At 46.8% G+C, this 18602-nt stretch overlaps 1 protein-coding gene across 1 annotated transcript in view; it reads left to right on the forward strand.

Moving 5' to 3' along the window:
* The window catches only part of vps13b (vacuolar protein sorting 13 homolog B), a 322396-nt gene that overhangs the window by 40052 nt on the left and 263742 nt on the right, over positions 1-18602 (forward strand). Inside the window, 8 exon segments of the mRNA XM_084471728.1 lie at positions 115-210; positions 1510-1632; positions 2205-2342; positions 3976-4063; positions 6611-6805; positions 9861-10030; positions 10296-10490; positions 13103-13227. Coding sequence (XP_084327854.1) covers positions 115-210; positions 1510-1632; positions 2205-2342; positions 3976-4063; positions 6611-6805; positions 9861-10030; positions 10296-10490; positions 13103-13227 — 1130 coding nt within the window.

Raw genomic sequence — 18602 nt, forward strand, 5'->3', positions numbered from 1 at the left:
CCAGGCAAACATATTGATGACGTGTTGTGTTTTTTTTATTATCAGTTGTTGCTGTGCTGTACCTAAAACGTGTGTGTGTGTGTGTGTGTTCGTTCTCTGCGTCTGTTTCCTCAGCTGACAGAGTCTCTGTCGGAGAGCAGCTACTACAGTCCGCAGAAGGTCAAGTCCAGAGAGGTCCTGTGTCTGGAGCCGGAGGGAATCACCATTGAGGTGATCCTCTATCCTTTTCAGCCACCATGGATCGTTCCTATAGTGCTCTGTGCTCACTGTATCTGTACCTACCTCGGAGTGGCCCAATTTCTTCAAATGAATAAATAGAAAAAAAAAAAGGAAAAGGAGAACACTGGATTCATCTCTCATATCTGTCAGTTTAAGGATCATATTTTTCTGATCCTCTCGTTATTAAAGACAATTTACTCAGAGGCCCCTTGGAGACACACCACCGCAGACCGTGTCTTCCTCGTAATTCACTCCTCAGGAGTGTTCCTAAAGACACCCCTCACATGTCTAATCCCTGGCCCTCGGTGAGCGCCGCCCGCCAAGACGGATTGCTCCCACCGCTCCCCCACTCACTGCACGAGATCCACTTTTTATATTTCTATACATACGTACCTTATTCTCTGATTACCTGGGTAGTAAAGGGCTTTTCTTCTCTGAGCTTTCTGCCAGATGTACGAATTCAGAGAGATTTCCAATTCCAATTTCGGTAATTTATGCTCTCGCTGGAAGCTGGACAGCAACGTGAGAGAAGCTGAAGGAGGGAGGCGGCCGGGGGGGGGGGGGGGGGGTCTCGCTTGTAAAAGACAAGGGGGGGTTTGGGGTTGTAATTACAGTGTGGTGAAACCTTGTGTTTTATTGGGTTGCTCTCTGCTTGGTTGTCTTCTGGGGAGAGGAGACAAAGTGGTGGGTAAAACATGAACACACACACACACACACACACACACACACACACACACACACACACACACACACACACACACACACACACACACACACAGAAATGGGTAACCGGTTGCCCCTTTATTTTCTTTACACAGTGTAATGAGCCTATAACCCAGAGCCGCCAACACCACAAACCAACACTAGCAGCCCCTTAAATCACCTATTGCTGAGCTCTGTTTGTGATATGCCAATAATATAATGAGTCCATAACCCAGTAGAAGAATTACAGTCTTAAAAAGTTAAAAAGCGAGTTTGGGTTGCATTACTATGAACTTTTGCCCTGTAGTATTTTTATTGGTATAATATTGACTGTGTGCATATTGCGCAGCCTAGCTCATTACCTCCCCAGTCCTGTGAAGCATTTTCCATTTCAATAAATCAGAAGTGTTTCCTTCGACACCAAGTAACACACACTGAGCGGTGCACGTCTTTACAACTCCTTCCACCAGAGACATGTCCCTCGATTTAACAACCCAATACACTGGTTTCACTTTGGCTCTTCCTCCCCTCAGTCTGTCCCACTTTCATATTGAGTCTTTCTCACATTCCCCTCCTCACTGTTCCCAGGTGCTGATGATGGGCGAGGCGTTCTTCGACTGTCAGATTGGCATCGTGGGCTGCCGGGCCGCCTGCCTGAAAGGCATCATGGGAGTGCGGGACTTTGAGGATAACCTGAACAGACGGGAGGAGGTAAAGGCACACTGTGTACACCACCAGGAGAAGTCAAGAACACCAGGAGGATACGTTTCCTTTATAAAACAAAACGGAAGGAGATCATAGTCGCACACACATACGCACGCCCGCACACAAGCAGGTGTCCATTTCAGAGGTAGACACAGAGGTGTGATTGAGGTTTCTTTATGGAATTGTGTGTTCCAACTACCTTTTTATATTAATATCCACATGTTATTCACACACATTCTGGAAGCCTGTGGCGACACAGTCCCCTTTCTTACCGCCCATGCACAGCCATCCATTCAACCTGCCGTGTTTTCGCAGCGTAATATTATATCATAAAGTTAATCGAAAATTGATTATGTTTGCATTTATGACCGGTGGTCACGGTTCGGACAAGAAACTTGGAAGCTTCCCGCGGCACACTTATTAACTAAATAAGTGTGTCAAAGTGTTATATGTAACATGACTCAAATCCCCTGGCATAATTGGTCATAACATTAATCTACATTAATCATCGACATGGTTGTATATTTGTCCACTCGGGCCTACTTCTCCGTTATTTTCCCCTCTCTCTCTCTCGCCAGGACGCCGTGTTCTTCATGTGCGGCGAGACTCTGAGCGCTAAGGGGATGACGTACCTGACAAACTCCCTGTTCGACTACCGCAGCCCAGAGAACAACGGCGTGCGGGCCGAGTTCATCCTGGACGCCACCAACCACAAGGTCATCATCACAGCATGGATGTCTCAGTGATACTTCATTTAAATCCTCTTTTAATGGCGGTGGAAATATTGAGCAGCACACATGTAACACACACACAGCAACACAGGCAATACAGCAACACAGCAATTACAATTGTAATCATCATGTGACATCATTTTTGTACTGGGTTTATCTTAGCTTTGGTAGCTATGGTAGCCACCAAAAACAGGAGAGGCAGCCGAGCTGTACAAACTATTCGGTTTGTAACGTTTCAGAAGGTTCGCGCCCTGAGGTCCTGACATCTCATCATCGATACCATGACTGGATTCCATCTGATGTTGCAAGCGATTCGTTGGTATTACAGTCTCTTGCCAAACTGCAGCAAATCCCATCCAAAATCAGCGAAACACGTCTGAGCTGAAGAATTTCATCTATTCCCCTTAAATCACTACCAAATACAGATTACTAACTTCCAGTCCCGGTGGTGTCTGTCTTTCCACTGGCAGCGCTGTGCACCGCAGTGGAGGAATGCTGGCTCTATCTGTCTAGTAGCATTAAAGCCCTGATCCCTGATAAGGCTCAGCTCCCCTCTGTCAGCCATCCCCGACCGGCCTGTTGACGCTGCTCAGCCATGCTCATGACCCTCAATGGGGGTAACTGTTTGTCCATCCACTCACCGTCCATCCAGCTGATAATCTATTCATCCCTTCGTCGGTCTTTGGATACTTGAAAGGCTCAAGAAGTCAAAGTGTGTGTCAATTCATTAGCAGTGTTGTGACGGGCCTTTTATGGCTTTGATCCAAACGCAGGCCTGCACCATTAGTGAGGGCCTAATAAATATTATTCATTAACTTCCCTTTCTGATAAGGCTGCCATTGGAGCTAGTTGGAAGGTGAGGGGTGTAATGATGTGTGTGTGTGTGTGTGTGTGTGTGTGTGTGTGTGTGTGTGTGTGTGTGTGTGTGTGTGTCATTGCTTTCCAGTGGATTGATGTGCACTATAGGTAGCGTTAGAGAGCAAAGTGGTGATAACCTCTAGAGTACTCTGCAGGGCTGGGTCAATAGCTCTATACTACACCTACAGACTAATACATGATCACAGTTGAGTTATTAACACACATAGTTCACAAATGAAGAGGATATTTGATAAGAGGTCTGAAATATCACCGTAATTCAGAAATTAGCTTGATCTCTGTCCATGGTTGCAATTAAAATCATTCAGAATTAAGCATTTTTTTGCAATTATAGACTTATTTTGTTTCAAAATAGATTTTTAATCCAATCCAAATTCTGTTGCAAAAAGAACCTGTCAAACAAGACATTAATAATCAAACTCTGTGTACAGAACATGATGCCCTGATTGTCAGGTTTATTTTTCCATCTTTACTAATCAGGGCGTGCTCTGCATTTCACGCTTACACACACAGTGTGCTGTCCAAGTGAGTGTTTTTGGGAATCATGACTTTTAATATATTTGCTTCAGTAAGAAAAAAAAAAAACACCACTGAACCAAGCACCTTTTATTCATCCCATCTTGGTTCTGATCTCCCTTCACCCCTGACACCCTGACCCCATCCACAGCTCACTGGGTAGGGGGTTGTTGGGCTGTTTACTCCCCTACCGTGGTGTTTACCTGGCTCTGCTTTTGTTTGACAGGAGACCTACACAGAGATAGCCGGCATGCAACGCTTTGGTGCTTTCTACATGGATTACCTCTACACAATGGAGAACGGCAGTGGCAAAGGTATTGTCTCACTCATTCCTCTACACACTGCTTGTTTGCTCATTTCCCTCACCTTTCTCTCTCTACCCCCCTTCTCTCTCTTTTTCTCTACCTGTCATGTTAAGTCTCGCTCGCTCGCTCTCTCTCTCTTTCTTTCTTTTCTTTCTGCCCTCCCCTCCCCGCTGCGTCTCTTCTGTCAAACATGCCCCCTGGAGACTCAGAGAAAGAAGGTGTCTTGTTTGATATGCAGCCACCTGGTCCTTGACCCTTCCTGTCCCCACGCTCACCCCAAACTTACCTGGAGGGCAGCTGTCAGGAGTGTTTAGTCTGTGCTGACACGTATTTGCGTTTCTTTCTCTGTACCGCTTGTTGATACACTGTTTCCCCTCTGTGTGTGTGTGTGTGTCTCTCTCTCTCTCTCTCTCCCTCGCTCTCTGTACCTGTAAGCGCTTTAGAAAGTGAATAGGCCGTCGCTTGGCTAATTGGGTGTCACTCTGGCTGGCAGGAGTCCTGACAAAGGCAGAATCCTCATTTCTTTACCACAGCTCTTAAGAATGTTTATTTAAAGTCTTGGAAGATCTGAGGCTCACATTAAGAGATCAGGGGCTTGCTCTCTCGCTTGCATTATGACCTGAGTGACTGTGAATGTTACATTTGGCACTGGGAGCACGTCTCTTTGCTCCCATGGCCTTATTGTTAGGAATGTTTGTATGGAAGGTGCCAGACTGTTTTGTAACGTGGCTGTTGTTCGTCAATAAGGAATGTCATGATTGATGCCACAATAGTAGAAAAACAAAATAAAACATAAAGAGCATTCTTTTGCCGATCAGCTCTGAAGATTGACCTGAATAAGTCTGATCTTTAAGCTACATCTGTGGTTGCCAATTGAAGTCGAGATCACACTTAATTGGCTTGTGTCCATCATCGGCTCCACTGGCAAATGTTGATCATGGATAAATGCCAGCAAAGATACACTGTTCTGATGTCTGTTTTATTAGGATGAGATGTTGGCACAGGTAGCACGCAGGAGTGTTAAATGAATAAGCACACAGAAACCAAGAAGCGTCTGGAGAGAAACCTTCCGAGAGGAAGGTTTCTAGTTACTAGTTACTGGAATATTTCTGGGAGTGTGAGTACTTCTACTTCTTTCACCTGCTATCTACTCAATCACTCGCTCTCTCTGTCTCTCTTACACTATCACTCTTTCTCTCTGTCTCTATGTCTCTGTCTCTCTGTCTTTCTGTTTCTCTGTCTCGCCCTCTCTGTCCCTCTTACTTTCTTACTCTCTATCTCTCTTACTCTTACACTCTATCACTCTCTCTCTCTCTGCCTCTCTGTCTCCATCTCACCCTGACTAGGCTATTGTTTCCTGCGAGCTGTCAACTAAAGATAAGAATCTAAATTAAAAACAAAGAGGGAAAACATTGGTAGTGTCATCGTCAGCTGTCAAAATGATTAGTGACAGGGCGGTAAGCTGTCGCTCCGCTGCGTTCCTCTTCGGGGACACCGGGGCTAAACCCTTGGCCAATTGCACTCTTCCTCCTCTCCCCTAAGAAGGGGACGGGATCCGGTGTCGGCCCGAGCAAATTAGTCTCCGTCACCGCATGGACGCGAACTTAAAGCACACTTTTGAGTCAACCAAAATATGAACCGAGCCGCTGATGTCACATCGGAGTTACGTTGCCGATCAGAGCCCCCTGTGCCTTTGGGGAGCAGGCAGATACCGCTTCTAAAGTCCCAGCACATTCCAGCCCCCTCCCAGGCCGCTGACCGCTCTCTTAACTGCAGCCACATGGTGGATATTAGCTTAATCCTTCGCAGCCACATCGCACAAGTAGCGGGAAGGGGAAGTGACATCGTCTGGTGCCCTTTCTCTAAAATCACCAATAGCGAGGGAATTCGTAATCTCTAGTTCTAAAATAAAACAATAAAAGTAAAAGAATCCCATACAAGCATAACATCAGCGGGCTGTCTGAACTGTGAGAATGTGGATTTCATGTAATGTGAATAAAGCAACTGTTGACCCTTTAAACCCCAGACACACACACACACACACACACACAACCGCCATTCGCCATTCATCCGCTCGGTCGTTTATTTGTAAAAAAATTTTTCTCATTTTATTGCGAGTGAGTGGTGGATTTAAGCAGTGACCTCTGTGCTACAGGCCCCTTGCAAGTGCAGGGGCAGCTGTGGGAGAGAGGCCGACATTTGGAATAGTGATCACCGGAGAGCCCGCAGGCCTGTGTGAGCTGCGCAGAGCTTTCTGACGCTGCCTCGTCTCGCCGCCTCTTTTCCCTCTTTCTCTTCTTTCTGTGTCATTTCACAGAGCATCCCAACAGTTTAAAGCCATGTAGTTTGGAAGTTGTGGACTCCATTTGATTCTGTTGCATCACTCACCTTGCTTCAAAAGGAGTGATACCCCTGTCTAAATGCAGAACTTTTAATTGAATAATAATACATTTTATTATAGGCGCTTTTCAAGGCACACAAAGACACGTATTGATATATATTCATATAAACCTTGTGTGTGACCTCCGGTGGATATGTGCCTTTGTGTTCCTCCAGGGAGCGTGGGCTCGCAGGACTTCCCAGCGGTTGCCAAGGAGGAGCCAGTGCCGGCCGTGCAGGAGAGCTCCGTCAAGCGGCTGGTGGTCGGGCCCCTGGAGGTCCGACTACACAGTAGTGCCGTCCACCGCATCCTCAAGATGGTCGCCTGCGCCATGGACCACGAGTACGAGCCCTACTGCAAGCCAGAGCCAGGTCAGAGGTCACGCTCGCACACACACGCGCGTTGTTTCTGTGGTTCCGCATGGTTGGCAGTTTGTTTAGTCCGACTGCACGGTCCAGCAGAGGACATCGGCTACTTTTAGACAGGCCATTGAGTGTAGAAAGAAAGAAGAAATGATGGATGTGTTATAGTACTCGTACTGCAGTGCTGCAGTTAGATTTTTAGTATCTTGCGTGTTTTACTGTTAAACCCTGCTAACGCTGTCGTTTTTCAGCACTAATAAATACGATTTGGGTCGTCACAAAAACCTGTCTCCCCAGATGAAAAAAAATTAGTTTACTAAGTATTTACTTAAGTATTACCTCTCCAGAGATTTCTAGAAGTACTGGTGAATCTATTGATTTCTTACAACTCGTGTAACCTTATAAGATCCTACTCGCACTGTTCCTGAGCTATGCTAACAATCAATAAATCACAGAAAGAAGTTGGTGGTTAAAAGGATAAATCAGTTGGTGCCATGGAAGCACTTTACTTACCATTCATGAAATGTTTGTTTGACTGCCAACCTTTCTCTCATCTCGACTTCAACCTGGCACGGCGTGAGTTTGATATATATCTGCCTGTCAGGCCATCACATATTATTTTATCTGTGTGGGATATCGCAAATTGGGTGCATATGCGCACATCGTCACAACTCTTGTCTCTTCAGTGGAAAAACGTAAAGAAACAGCGCTCCGGTGACAAAGGTCTGCACTGAAATAATTTGGAATGGATAAAAAACATGTCAAAACCCCCGAAAGAACTATAAAGGAAACAATCGTTAACGTGCACGGGGTCCACGTTCCCGATGGCTTAATCTGCCCGTCTCTCTGGCTCACGTCGCTCCACCAAAACGTAACGTGAAAGAGTGCCGGGAAACGGCGGACTGCTCATCCCTTTGTTATTTCCTTGCGCAACCCGGCGTTTCGACACGCAGCCGAACATGAAAGCGCTGACCCCTTTTGGACGCCGTGAGGGAGGTTAATCCAAACACCTTTTGTTAGTGGTGCGGCCCCCGCGCTGCCATCGATGAGCTCATCGCGGGGATGTTGTAAAAGCTGTGCTGCGGAATGTGCGGCCGTGTAATATCTCTAGCAATAAGTCTTAATTCTTTTTTTTTCCTTTTTTGCGAAAGCATAACATCCTTTGGTTTCGGTTGTCTCAGCATCTGTGATAGATAATAGATGATGGGGTAATTACTATAGGGTGTTCGACTTGAGCCGGTTGGGTCAGTGTGTTCCTTCCTGTTTCTATATAAGTTTTCTCTCCCTTGATACAGTTTAAGAAAGGTCAACTCAGCTGCCATTGCAGGCAGGGGATTGAGAAATTGAGATAAGAACATATTTTGCCAGGGTACGCACAAATAGTGATGAAGAAGGAGTGTTTTTTTCCTTAGCCTTTTGTTATTACGGGTTATAAATATTCTCCTCTATCAACTGTTGATGAAATACATAGTGAAAATATTGGCAGTAGCAAAAGCTACCTCTGGAACTTTGTGTTCCATACCTCCATTGTTTTTCAACCTATCAGTTATGTTTAAATGAAAATAACTAAAACGATTGATTAGAACCATATTTATAACTAAGTTATATGTTTTAGTCAATAGGTTTGTACTGCTCACACTTCTTGGATTTGGGCTTCATTATTTGGATTATTTTCTGCCATTTTGTGACTCCATTTGAAGACTTGACGGCTCCAGCTGTCTTCATAATAACAAATAAACTGAATGGTCGATATGCGTATCTGTTTGCCTGTCTGCCAGAGAGAAGCAGGGGTCACAGGTTCAAAGTAATGACTATCTTTCTACTTGTACATGCCTCCACTCCCCCCCCCCCTCCCCACACTCACACTCACCAAATACTCAAGAAATCAAGAAAATGTACTTTCCGCCCTAAACCTACCACGTAATGAGAGCCAAAATTAGATTTTTCCTTCTCCAAAAGCCGCTCTGTACAAAGTACAAGAAAATTACTTGCAGTATTCATGTTTTTTTTCTCTCCTTAATGTTGCTCAATAATAATAAAGACCGATATGTCTTTTACAGGTCGGGCCTGCTAAATGGAACAGGAAAATACAGAGTGTATTTTTCGGCTGTGATAATTGTTTCTGTGTGTTTGTGTGTTCTTGTGTGTGTGTCTATGTGTATGTGTGCACATGCATACACATTGGCAATGTGGATGTCTGTTTCCGTCTTTTCTCGGGGGTTTTGATTGTTGACTACGGATGGAGACCCGAGCTCTGGCATGTGATTGGACAGCACTGTGCCGTGCCAGAATAACCTGACTTATCTTACGGCGCCAGACCGCAGCGCAGAAAGCCACCGGGATCGGGTTCTGAGCCCACCTCAGTGCAGGAAACCCGGTTCAACGGAACCATTTCGCTGACCTGAGAACAAGTCCGGTATCTAGAACCGTGGCCAAGGGGCTCTTCAGTAACAAAAAGCCCTGGTTCTGATCCCACTCTGGCCGTGGGAAGGCGGTTTTCGGCGCTGTGGTCGGTTCTCTCCCTGTGGTCAGAGCTGACCTCACAGAACGTCCTTGTTCACTGATGTAGTCCAGATTAATGGCTGTCTCCAGGGGGGTCAGGCTTGTGATTGTACGTGGTTCAAAACAAAGGAGCTCAACCCGGAAGCCAACCGCCTCACACGGATAACATCACTCTTTCAAAATGTATTTTATTTTACGTCTTTTGTGAGTTTTACGTATCATTTCGTAGCAGTGGTCCATCACAATCTTTCATTGGTGTACTTTCCACATATCATCAATCTTCGTCCTCTCTCCCACCACTTTATCACCCGGGATGAAATACTGTGTGTGTGATTAGCATTTTCCGAAACCCCCCCGCTGCACAACACTGCTTTTGCTGTAGTAGTTTGCCAACACATACACACACCCACAAACAGCCACACACACTCACACTCACGCTCACTCTCACACACTCACTTCCTTGTAAACCCCAAGCATTCCTCTAAATAGTAAACAGTGATCAACCCGGCCCCTGGTGAGGTTATCCACCATTGTACACCATTGTCTCTTCTGCTTCTTTCAGAAGTGGTGGAGGAGCGGCCAGCTCCAGCCACGCCAGAGGAGCTCTCCAGCCTGGAGGAATTCATCCCCACCAGACTCACCTGTCTCACTCTGCTGAAGGTCTGCATCACGGTGTCCGTGGCAGAGTTCAACCTGCTGCACACGCTCATGCCGGTCCTGATGGGACAGAAGGTAGTGGGGCGCCTTGACATCACATCATACTCACACAGCAGCTGCTACCCAAGCAGGGGCCGCTAAATATTGATGTTTAGGACAAGACAAGACCATTCTGAAGACTTTTTATTCACCCTCACGATTTTGACACAATTATGAAAACATAAAGCTAATAAAGTGGAGTTTTACATGCAAATCTTCTTGCAAATATAGGTTGTTTAAAAGCAGACTTTAGAAGTCAACTTTTAACTTCCACATCTTCCTCCACACTGCCCCTTCCCAGGCGCCACCTGCACCCCTCAGCGTGCCGGCCTTCCAGCCAGTGCGTCCGCTGCCGGCCCTGCGCTTCCAGGTGGAGAGGGTGAATGTGGAGCACACTGTCCCCATGTACGGGCCTGAGCTGGTGGGCCTGGTCAGTGCTCTCAGCCAGCCCTCCGACAACCTGCTGCACAACTGCTACGCACACTGCTACCTCAAGGTGAGAGGAGCGCTCTGACCTCTCCAGACACCATGCAGGCCCGCAGTGCTGTTGGCCTGCTTTGCAAGACATGTGAAGGCATAGTGTAGGTGTGATTTAGATTACAACTAACTATCTAACTCCTCTCTATCATAAGAGACTTGAATGGTATATGGAGGATAATATATCATGATCGTTATGATGATTATTCTTTTTTTAAGTAATCAAATCTTATGTTTGATTGTGCATTTGTATTAACATTTCTAAATTTCTCTCAAAATCAAACTTCTGTTATCAGAAAATCATTTGACTTTCGCAGTACCTTAACACTATGAACTTTCACCAGATCCTAGGGAGGTGGCATGCTCTAACCCGGGGTGAAAAGGTCAGCCTGCTTGGCAACACTTTCAACTGCACTTTAAAATGACCCTAGTGGCCCTTCTAATGACCCTCATGCCCCCTATTCACCTGGCCCATAAAGGTCTGCACTACCCGTACCAGCAGCGGACGGCCTAGCACCGGCTGGGTTCAGCACTCTGGTTGCAGAATCACAGGGTTATTGGGTTTTGTACTTAATGATACCTATCATTGAAAAATAAACAACCGTATGATGAGATGTCATCAATGGGAACCTATAAGTGCATAGCACTTAGACATGATTGTAAAGAAAAATGATGCGCTTTGCTGAAGATCATCAATGTGGGTCAAAACATCTATTTACCAATTACATAATTTCGGTCTGAATAGGTGACTTGGTTGACTGCAATACATCTATTTACTAACAACATCATTAAGGCTCATGTTGCACTAGTTCGATTTCTCCATGTTTTCCATTCCTTAAAGGGTGATTCATAGTTCATGTTGATGCATGAGGATCTGGTGGAATGCGGCCAGAGCTTTGGCCGTTACCCAGAGCATCGACATTAAAAAGCCGGGCAACACAAATCTCTATTCCAATGCAGGTCAGGCCTGTCCGGCCTGGGATGGCCTGGATGTGTTGCTCTAAAACAGGATGTTTGCCAGGCACACTGTCGCTGCTTATCAGAGGGTCACCACATGGTTAACCTCTCAGCCAGTCAGTGGCCAAGGCCCAGGCTGGCCGGCCAATGAGCATCCGCATCCGCCACGGTTCCAGCTCCACGCTGCATTGCTGGGAGCAGGATCACGGCAAGGTGGAGGTCGTTTGGCTCGCAAATAATTCGGTTTAGGAAGTGATTTAAAACGGGGATAAGCTGAGGCTTATCTCCATGTGTTTTTTATTGACACTGGCAGTGTCAGTTAGGCTGTCTGTTTTGAGGAGGTGATGGGTAACCATTGGTTCACACAGCTTTTTGGATGTTGGGGCTTGTTGTGATGTGGACTGTGTTGACTTCCATAGAAGTGCAACATAATGTGTGTGTGTGTGTGTGTGTGTGTGTGTGTGTGTGTGTGTGTGTGTGATCATTGTTGAACCTTAGCCTGCACTCTTACATTTAAAAGTGAATAATGATCTACAATGACATTGCTTGTGAGATACCACAGCCATTTAGAAACTTACCACTGGGTAATTGTTAGTTTAACTAAAATCCCCCAATCCCCTAATGGATTAATATGGGGCTTCACTTGCAACAAATGACAGACCAGCACAATGTGGTTTTACAGCAGCGTGAATGTGAAGCGACAGTGGGTTGATGATGTCACAGCTGGCCCCTTTCCATCTCCATCTCTCCATCTCTCTCTCTCTCTCTCTCTCTCTCTCTCTCTCTCTCTCTCTCTCTCTCTCTCTCTCTCTCTCTCTCTCTCTCTCCGTGCTTTATGGGAGCTCATTCATAGTATAAATACTAATGCCGCGGTCATAGTATATACTCCTAGCAGGGTGGCTACCAGAAGCTATGCTAATTGGACGATTATTAGGACAAATGTGGTTTGGGAAACCACGGTTGGGCTGGGGAGCCTCAAAAACCATCCTCCATGAAAAAGCAAAACCTAAACAAAATTGTGAATGCAGTCTTTGGATAGCGGTCACAGAATGTGAGTGTTTAGAATCATTCCGTGCGCGGTATTAGGTTTCACTTAACGAGATGTTTTGTTCCACTGGAATCTGCTCTTCTCGTTGTAATGAGAGAGAGGGAAGGACAGACCAGGGAACAACAGCCCATCTGTGGCTCTGCGTGTGATTGTCCTTGAAGGGCTGTGTCTGAGGCTGGTTATGTTACTGACCTGGTCTCCCAGAGCAGGAGACGGCCTCGCTGACAGGTGAACTTAGAGTAAAACATGGCTGATGGCATGTTTTTGCGCCCGCCACCGCAGATGCAGACAGTCCCAGCCCACAGCCCAAACCTACATCTTCCCTGCATTTGCGTGTTTTTCCTTTTTAGTAAGCCACACATTTGATACATTCTGACTTGTTTTTTCCTGCATATTCGAGAACGGTTCAAATCCCTGAACTTTTGCAGTGATTACTCCCTATCTCTCTCCTCTCTCTTCCATCTGCCTGCTCCGCTCTGTTTGATTGTTCTCTATTTCGTTATTTTTTCTCTCTCTCTCTCCCCCCTCCACCCCCTTCTTCACCTATTCCCCCCTTGTCACTCCATCCTGATTATTGCCACTCACTTCTTCATCACTTTTTTTACTCCCCTGCCCTGCCCCCCCAGGTATTTGAGTTCCAGGCAGGCCTGACGTGCCAGGACGCGGCGGGGACTTTCCTGCCTCTGCTGCCCATCATCCCTTCCTTCAGCACAGCTCTGTATGGCAAACTGCTCCAGCTGCCCGCCTGCTGGTGAGTGACAACCCTTATTTACATATCCTTCTCACTCTGACTATTATATGATCACAAAGACGTATCAAATAATAACCCCTGCTTTGAATAAGCCCTGTCTAAGGATATATCGCTGGCTCAAGTCTCAAAGCACATTTTGGTTCATGCATTTGAAATCGAAAAATAAATATAAGAATTTTATTTTAACAAAGCAATGGACACGGACTGCAAATGTAGCCGGGTTGTATCTTTTCGCTCAGTTTGCTTTGGTTTAAGTGGTGGCGGTGGCGGTGGTGGCATATGAGTTGGGCCCTGGAGTGGGGCCCTGAGAACGGTTCTCAATGTCTCTGTGTGGGAGTTCAATTGAGGCTGTTGGCCCAGCCACTGTGCCACTCAGTAGCTAGCCAGGGGGTGAGGCCTCTCCAATGGACAGCAGAACGTTTGTGTATGCGTGGGGCTTCCTGTCTGCCTTTCTGTGTGTATGGGTGTGTGTGTGTGTGTGTGTGTGCGTGCATCGCGGTTGTGTGCCTGTTTACTTCTTGCAGAGGAGAACATTATGTTGCGTGCTGGGCATCGGAAGGGCTTGTAAAAAATGATGGATGAGCCGGCTCTTTAGCGGTCACAATTTGGGACACAGAAAAAGAGTCATTGGAACACATCTTTAACAATTTCTTCAGATGGTTTGAAACGGTAGAGGAAAATTTGTCTCCGGTATGTGACCTGTAAAGGTCTGCCTCACTGGGCCTGTCTTATTGGGCCTGTCTCACTGGGCCTTGCTCCCTAGGCCTGTCTCTTGGGGCCTGGCTCACTGGGCCTGTCTTTTGGGGCCTGGCTCCCTAGGCCTGGCTCCCTCGGCCTGTCTCTTGGGGCCTGGCTCCATGGGCCTCTCTCACTGGGACTGTCCTTCCATGGAACCAGGCTGAGATTACTCACTGATTGTCTCCAGTGGGCTGAGAGGATGGGAACTTTGTGTGTGTATTTCTGTGCTTTTGTTTCTGTGCAGATGTGTGTGTTTCTCTTCAAAATAGGAAGATGTGTGCAAGAGAAATAGCCAATCCAAAAACGAACTTGTAGGCTAATGGAGAAAATCATAATAGGGAGAATTAACTAAATTAGGGGAAGCAACAATGTGTTCATTTAAAGGGCACCTGGAAATAGAAATGGTGACATTAGAGAATATAAGCAACCGTTTTCAGGTTCAAAGACACAATATTCATAATATTTTGAAGGACCACAGACACACACACAAACTTTACCTTTTTGCACATGTTCATCTTATTTTTGTCAAACACCTAGATGGACAGTAACACACACACATGTTTCACATTTTCACACATGCGTGTTCTCTTTCTGTCTCACACACACACACACACACACACACACACACACACACACACACACACACACACACACACACACACACCTACAAACACCCCCCCCCCCCACTCGCCCACTCGCCCTCTCCCTAACACCTTGCGGTCAACGTTGCCTGCTAAAGCCGTGACTGCGTGTGTGCGAGCACTAGCCTGGGAATCAATTTCCTCCCATTAGTTTGGACTTAAACATGTCAAGCAGCGGCACAACCGTTTTGACTTATTCTGACATCTTCTCCAGGCGGCAAATACTGCACAGAGAGCGGCTGGCCACGCAGAGAACCACAAGGCTCACAAAAAGTGTGTGTGTGTGTGTGTGTGTGTGTGTGTGTGTGTGTGTGTGTGTGTGTGTGTGTGTGTGTGTGTGTGTGTGTGTGTGTGTGTGTGTGTGTGTGTGTGTGTGTGTGTGTGTGTGTGTGTGGACAGAACCCGATTCCCTGTGCTGGCTCTGCTCCTAATAAGAGACTGCTAGCTGCCTGTTTGATCTGTGGGGCCCTCTTTTCTGCCCTGCCTCCCTCCAATAGTGGACTCAGATGTCAAACGGATGTTATTTCTCTCGCTGACAACCACTAGATCGTTCTCTTCTTGACAGAGCCATCCAGATCAATGGCCTACATTCGCTTCTCCGGAACACCAATACCGGTTTCCCCTAAAAAGTAAAAAAACAAAATACAACATTGACAACCCCTCAATGGGCAGCCCTGGGATGCTAGGGAAGCACTCGTTTCTCCTTGTTTTGATGGAATATGCTGTTGATAGAACACACACACTCAACAGTAGAAAAGACGCTCACCAGGAGGCCCTGGCCTTGTCTTTTTTTTTAACTGACGTCCTACCACTAGGTCACATTGTGATCATTCCTGCCACAGGCAGGAGGAGCACAGGAACCCCACACAGGATTAACTCTGCTCGGGCTCTCTCTCGCTGAGGTGGATCTCGAATGTTTCCGACACGCAGGCAGGTTGGAAGGCCTCATCAAGCCCTTGCTAACAGTTGCCGGTTTGTTTTGCCGTCAGCTGTCAACGATAATGGGCCTGTAGTTATTGTGCGGGGTTGCGAGGTGTGAACTCCTCATCGCAGTGACACGCGCTTGACCCCCCCCTCTCCCTGCTTCCCGTGTCTGAGTGGGATGGCAGGTTGGCCCCCTCCTGTGTCTGTCCCGCCTGTGAACTCGGCGGGAATCAAATTAACACAAGCCCAGTTGACAGTTAGCCGGTGGAAGAATGACGGAGAGCCGGTTTGACAGAAAGAAGCACCAAGGATAATGTGAGACAAAGAGGGGCTTGTGGCGATCAGAATGGATGTGGTAACAAGTGAACATTACCAATGTTTTCTGTTTCCCCCTGGCATAATGCTCTCCACATGTGTAGGGTGTACGGACGAGGCTGGCCGTCACGGTTGCTGAGCATTACAGAAAAGCACGGTTGTGTTGAAGATGAAACGGACATGGTAGAGCGGACGGGGAGATGGAGGGCCTGGGGATCTGTGTCCGTGCACAGTCGTGGAGAATACGTGGAGGACGGGGAAAATGAAGAATGGATTTAATATGGACGGGTCGGGTTGGTGCCGGCGGTGACGGACCCATGTGGACGGGCCGCTCCACTCGCGGGGCTGGAAGCAGACCACAGGAGTGACACTTAGACGCAGTATAGAGACACGCACTCCACCAGGTGGTAGCGTTTAATTTGACTTTATTGATGTTTATTTTGGGACTCCTCCTCGGCACTGATGTCATTTCAATAATTTCGCCCCCACCCCCCTCATCTTCTGCTCCAGTATGTCATGTTCCCTTTTCCAAAGAGCATATTCATCATGCCGTGGCCAGTCGAAAACAAACGCGAGGCAATGTTGTGAAGCCAAAAGGGAACTGGGAAACAGAAAATAATGGAGAGAGAAAGAGAGAGAAAAAGAAAGGGAGAAAAAAAGCGAGAGCGACAAACGCTTAGTGGCATTGTGGTCTGAAGAAAGAAGCCGTGGGCCTCTCCAGTTGCCTTTTTAGTCGACAGTAGCTTTGTTATGCAGATTCCCAGATCAGCTTTTCCATTACCAAAGCTAGCCGTGGACGTATCTGCCCCGGTGCCTCGTATTAGAAGTGAGCAGTGACTGACAGCAGAGAAGGGAAGCTGGAAGCAGTGAAGGGGCTGATGTCATATGCACACATACATAGTGCATGCACACAGGCCCCCGTCCAAGCCCCTCTCCGCCTCTCTCTCTCTCTCCATCTCTGTTTTCTTTCTTCATGTCTACCACGCTCCCTTGTTCTCCATAAAACAATCAGTCGCAAGCACACACAGCCATGTCTGCATACATATTTCTTCAGCGCGCACGGGCATATAAACACGCGCTACGGAGGAACACCAGAGCACACGCCTGCGCACATTCAGTGCAGCCGGCCAACTAGGCTGCCAGGTGGTCATAGGGGGGAATTAGAGGAGCCTGTGGCGTCCGTGAAGACCCAGCACCTCTCCTGATGAGTTGGCCCACAGCGCACGGCTCATATTCCTCCCAGCCCTGCCACATGGGCCCCTGTCTCTCACTGTGGGCAACAAGGGGCTCTCTGAGGAGAAAATACACTGTTTCGACATCCTCTCTCTGCCAGCCTTGGCTCGCATTGCGTGTTTGGTGATGTCTGCAAGGCCTTGGATGGATCCAATTAGGGGGAAATGTCTTCCTGTTCCCTGCTCACAAGTGAATTGAATGTATAAGAAACGGTAATTGTTTTCTAGGCAAACTTATACCCCAGCTCTGTAATTCCCAAAATTGCTTCTCCAAAAAATAGCGATTGTCCTGCAACATAGCCTTTCCAGTATAGTCTTTAGAATATAATTAAAATGTATGTATTGTGTGACATTTTGACAGCTTTCCAAGTTCTTACTTATTATGGTTATTTATCTGACAAGTTTGTATTTAGTGAGGAAACCAAACCCCTATTTTTTGGTTTATTATTTAATTATAAATAACTAACTTAATTAATGCCAATTTATTTGCTCTTAATTCGATTACCAGGATTATCTTGGTTTCAAAATAATTATTCAGTTACCTTAAATAACTATTAACTAAAAAGTGTCATTTGGTAGTCATGACAACACAAAGTTGATATCCTACTCTCTAACCCATTGCTATTGTATTCAGACAAGGCCACAGCTAATGTGTAACTACAAGGGACTGTTAGTCTTTGTTAAACAGTAAACTACTTCCATCTAGTCATTGTGGTTGGATGGATGGCCTCTGGTATGCCATTGGCAGCTATAAACATTTAAAAGGAGTTTCAAATGAAAGAATAGCATCTTAGAAAAAGGTTTGGATTTATTGTGTGTGTATATAAAATAATTAATATTAAACTTTCGGACAAACACATTGCAGTACACTTTCTGTACGTGACTATGTGTAAGGTAATATGCGGGAGTAAATTCACTAAGCATGGCAATTTGCACCCTTCTCTATGCACTAGGCATTTACTAACCTGAAACAGGGGTCGGTTAGCAAAGAAAGCGCAAGTCCTGTTAAGTGAACTTTCACTCCCAGTAAATTAGAGCTGCAGCTGAGAAATATCAGACTCTACTTATCCCTAATGAAAGGTCCCGTATGGGACTGCCAACTTCACAGGCCCTCCGACAGGGAGTCACAATTGGCCTGGCTGTTAAACCTGTTAGCCCAGGGAAAATGGGTGCCTGCATGAGCGAGGGGGTGACGCAAGGGAAGTGGCAGAAGGAACGCGAGGGGGGGAGGATGTGGATTTTGCCACCTGCAATGACCCCCCACTTACTCCCCCTGAAAGCCACACACACACACACACACACACACACACACACACACACACACACACACACACACACACACACACACTTCCTCGCTAATGTACTTCATGCAAGGCCACCTGACAGCAGCAGCACATGGGGGCAGGCCAAGGCAGGGGCCCACCATCCACCCGGCAAACCAAAGGCAGCCCGGTGTGGTTTGTCGCTTTGCAGGCCATAATTCAGCCCCGTGCTAGCTTTTATGTGGCGTTTTTAGCAGCCCCTG

This window comes from Micromesistius poutassou, assembly GCF_964030765.1.
Source record: "Micromesistius poutassou genome assembly, chromosome: 8".
Taxonomy (NCBI): Eukaryota; Metazoa; Chordata; class Actinopteri; order Gadiformes; family Gadidae; genus Micromesistius; species Micromesistius poutassou.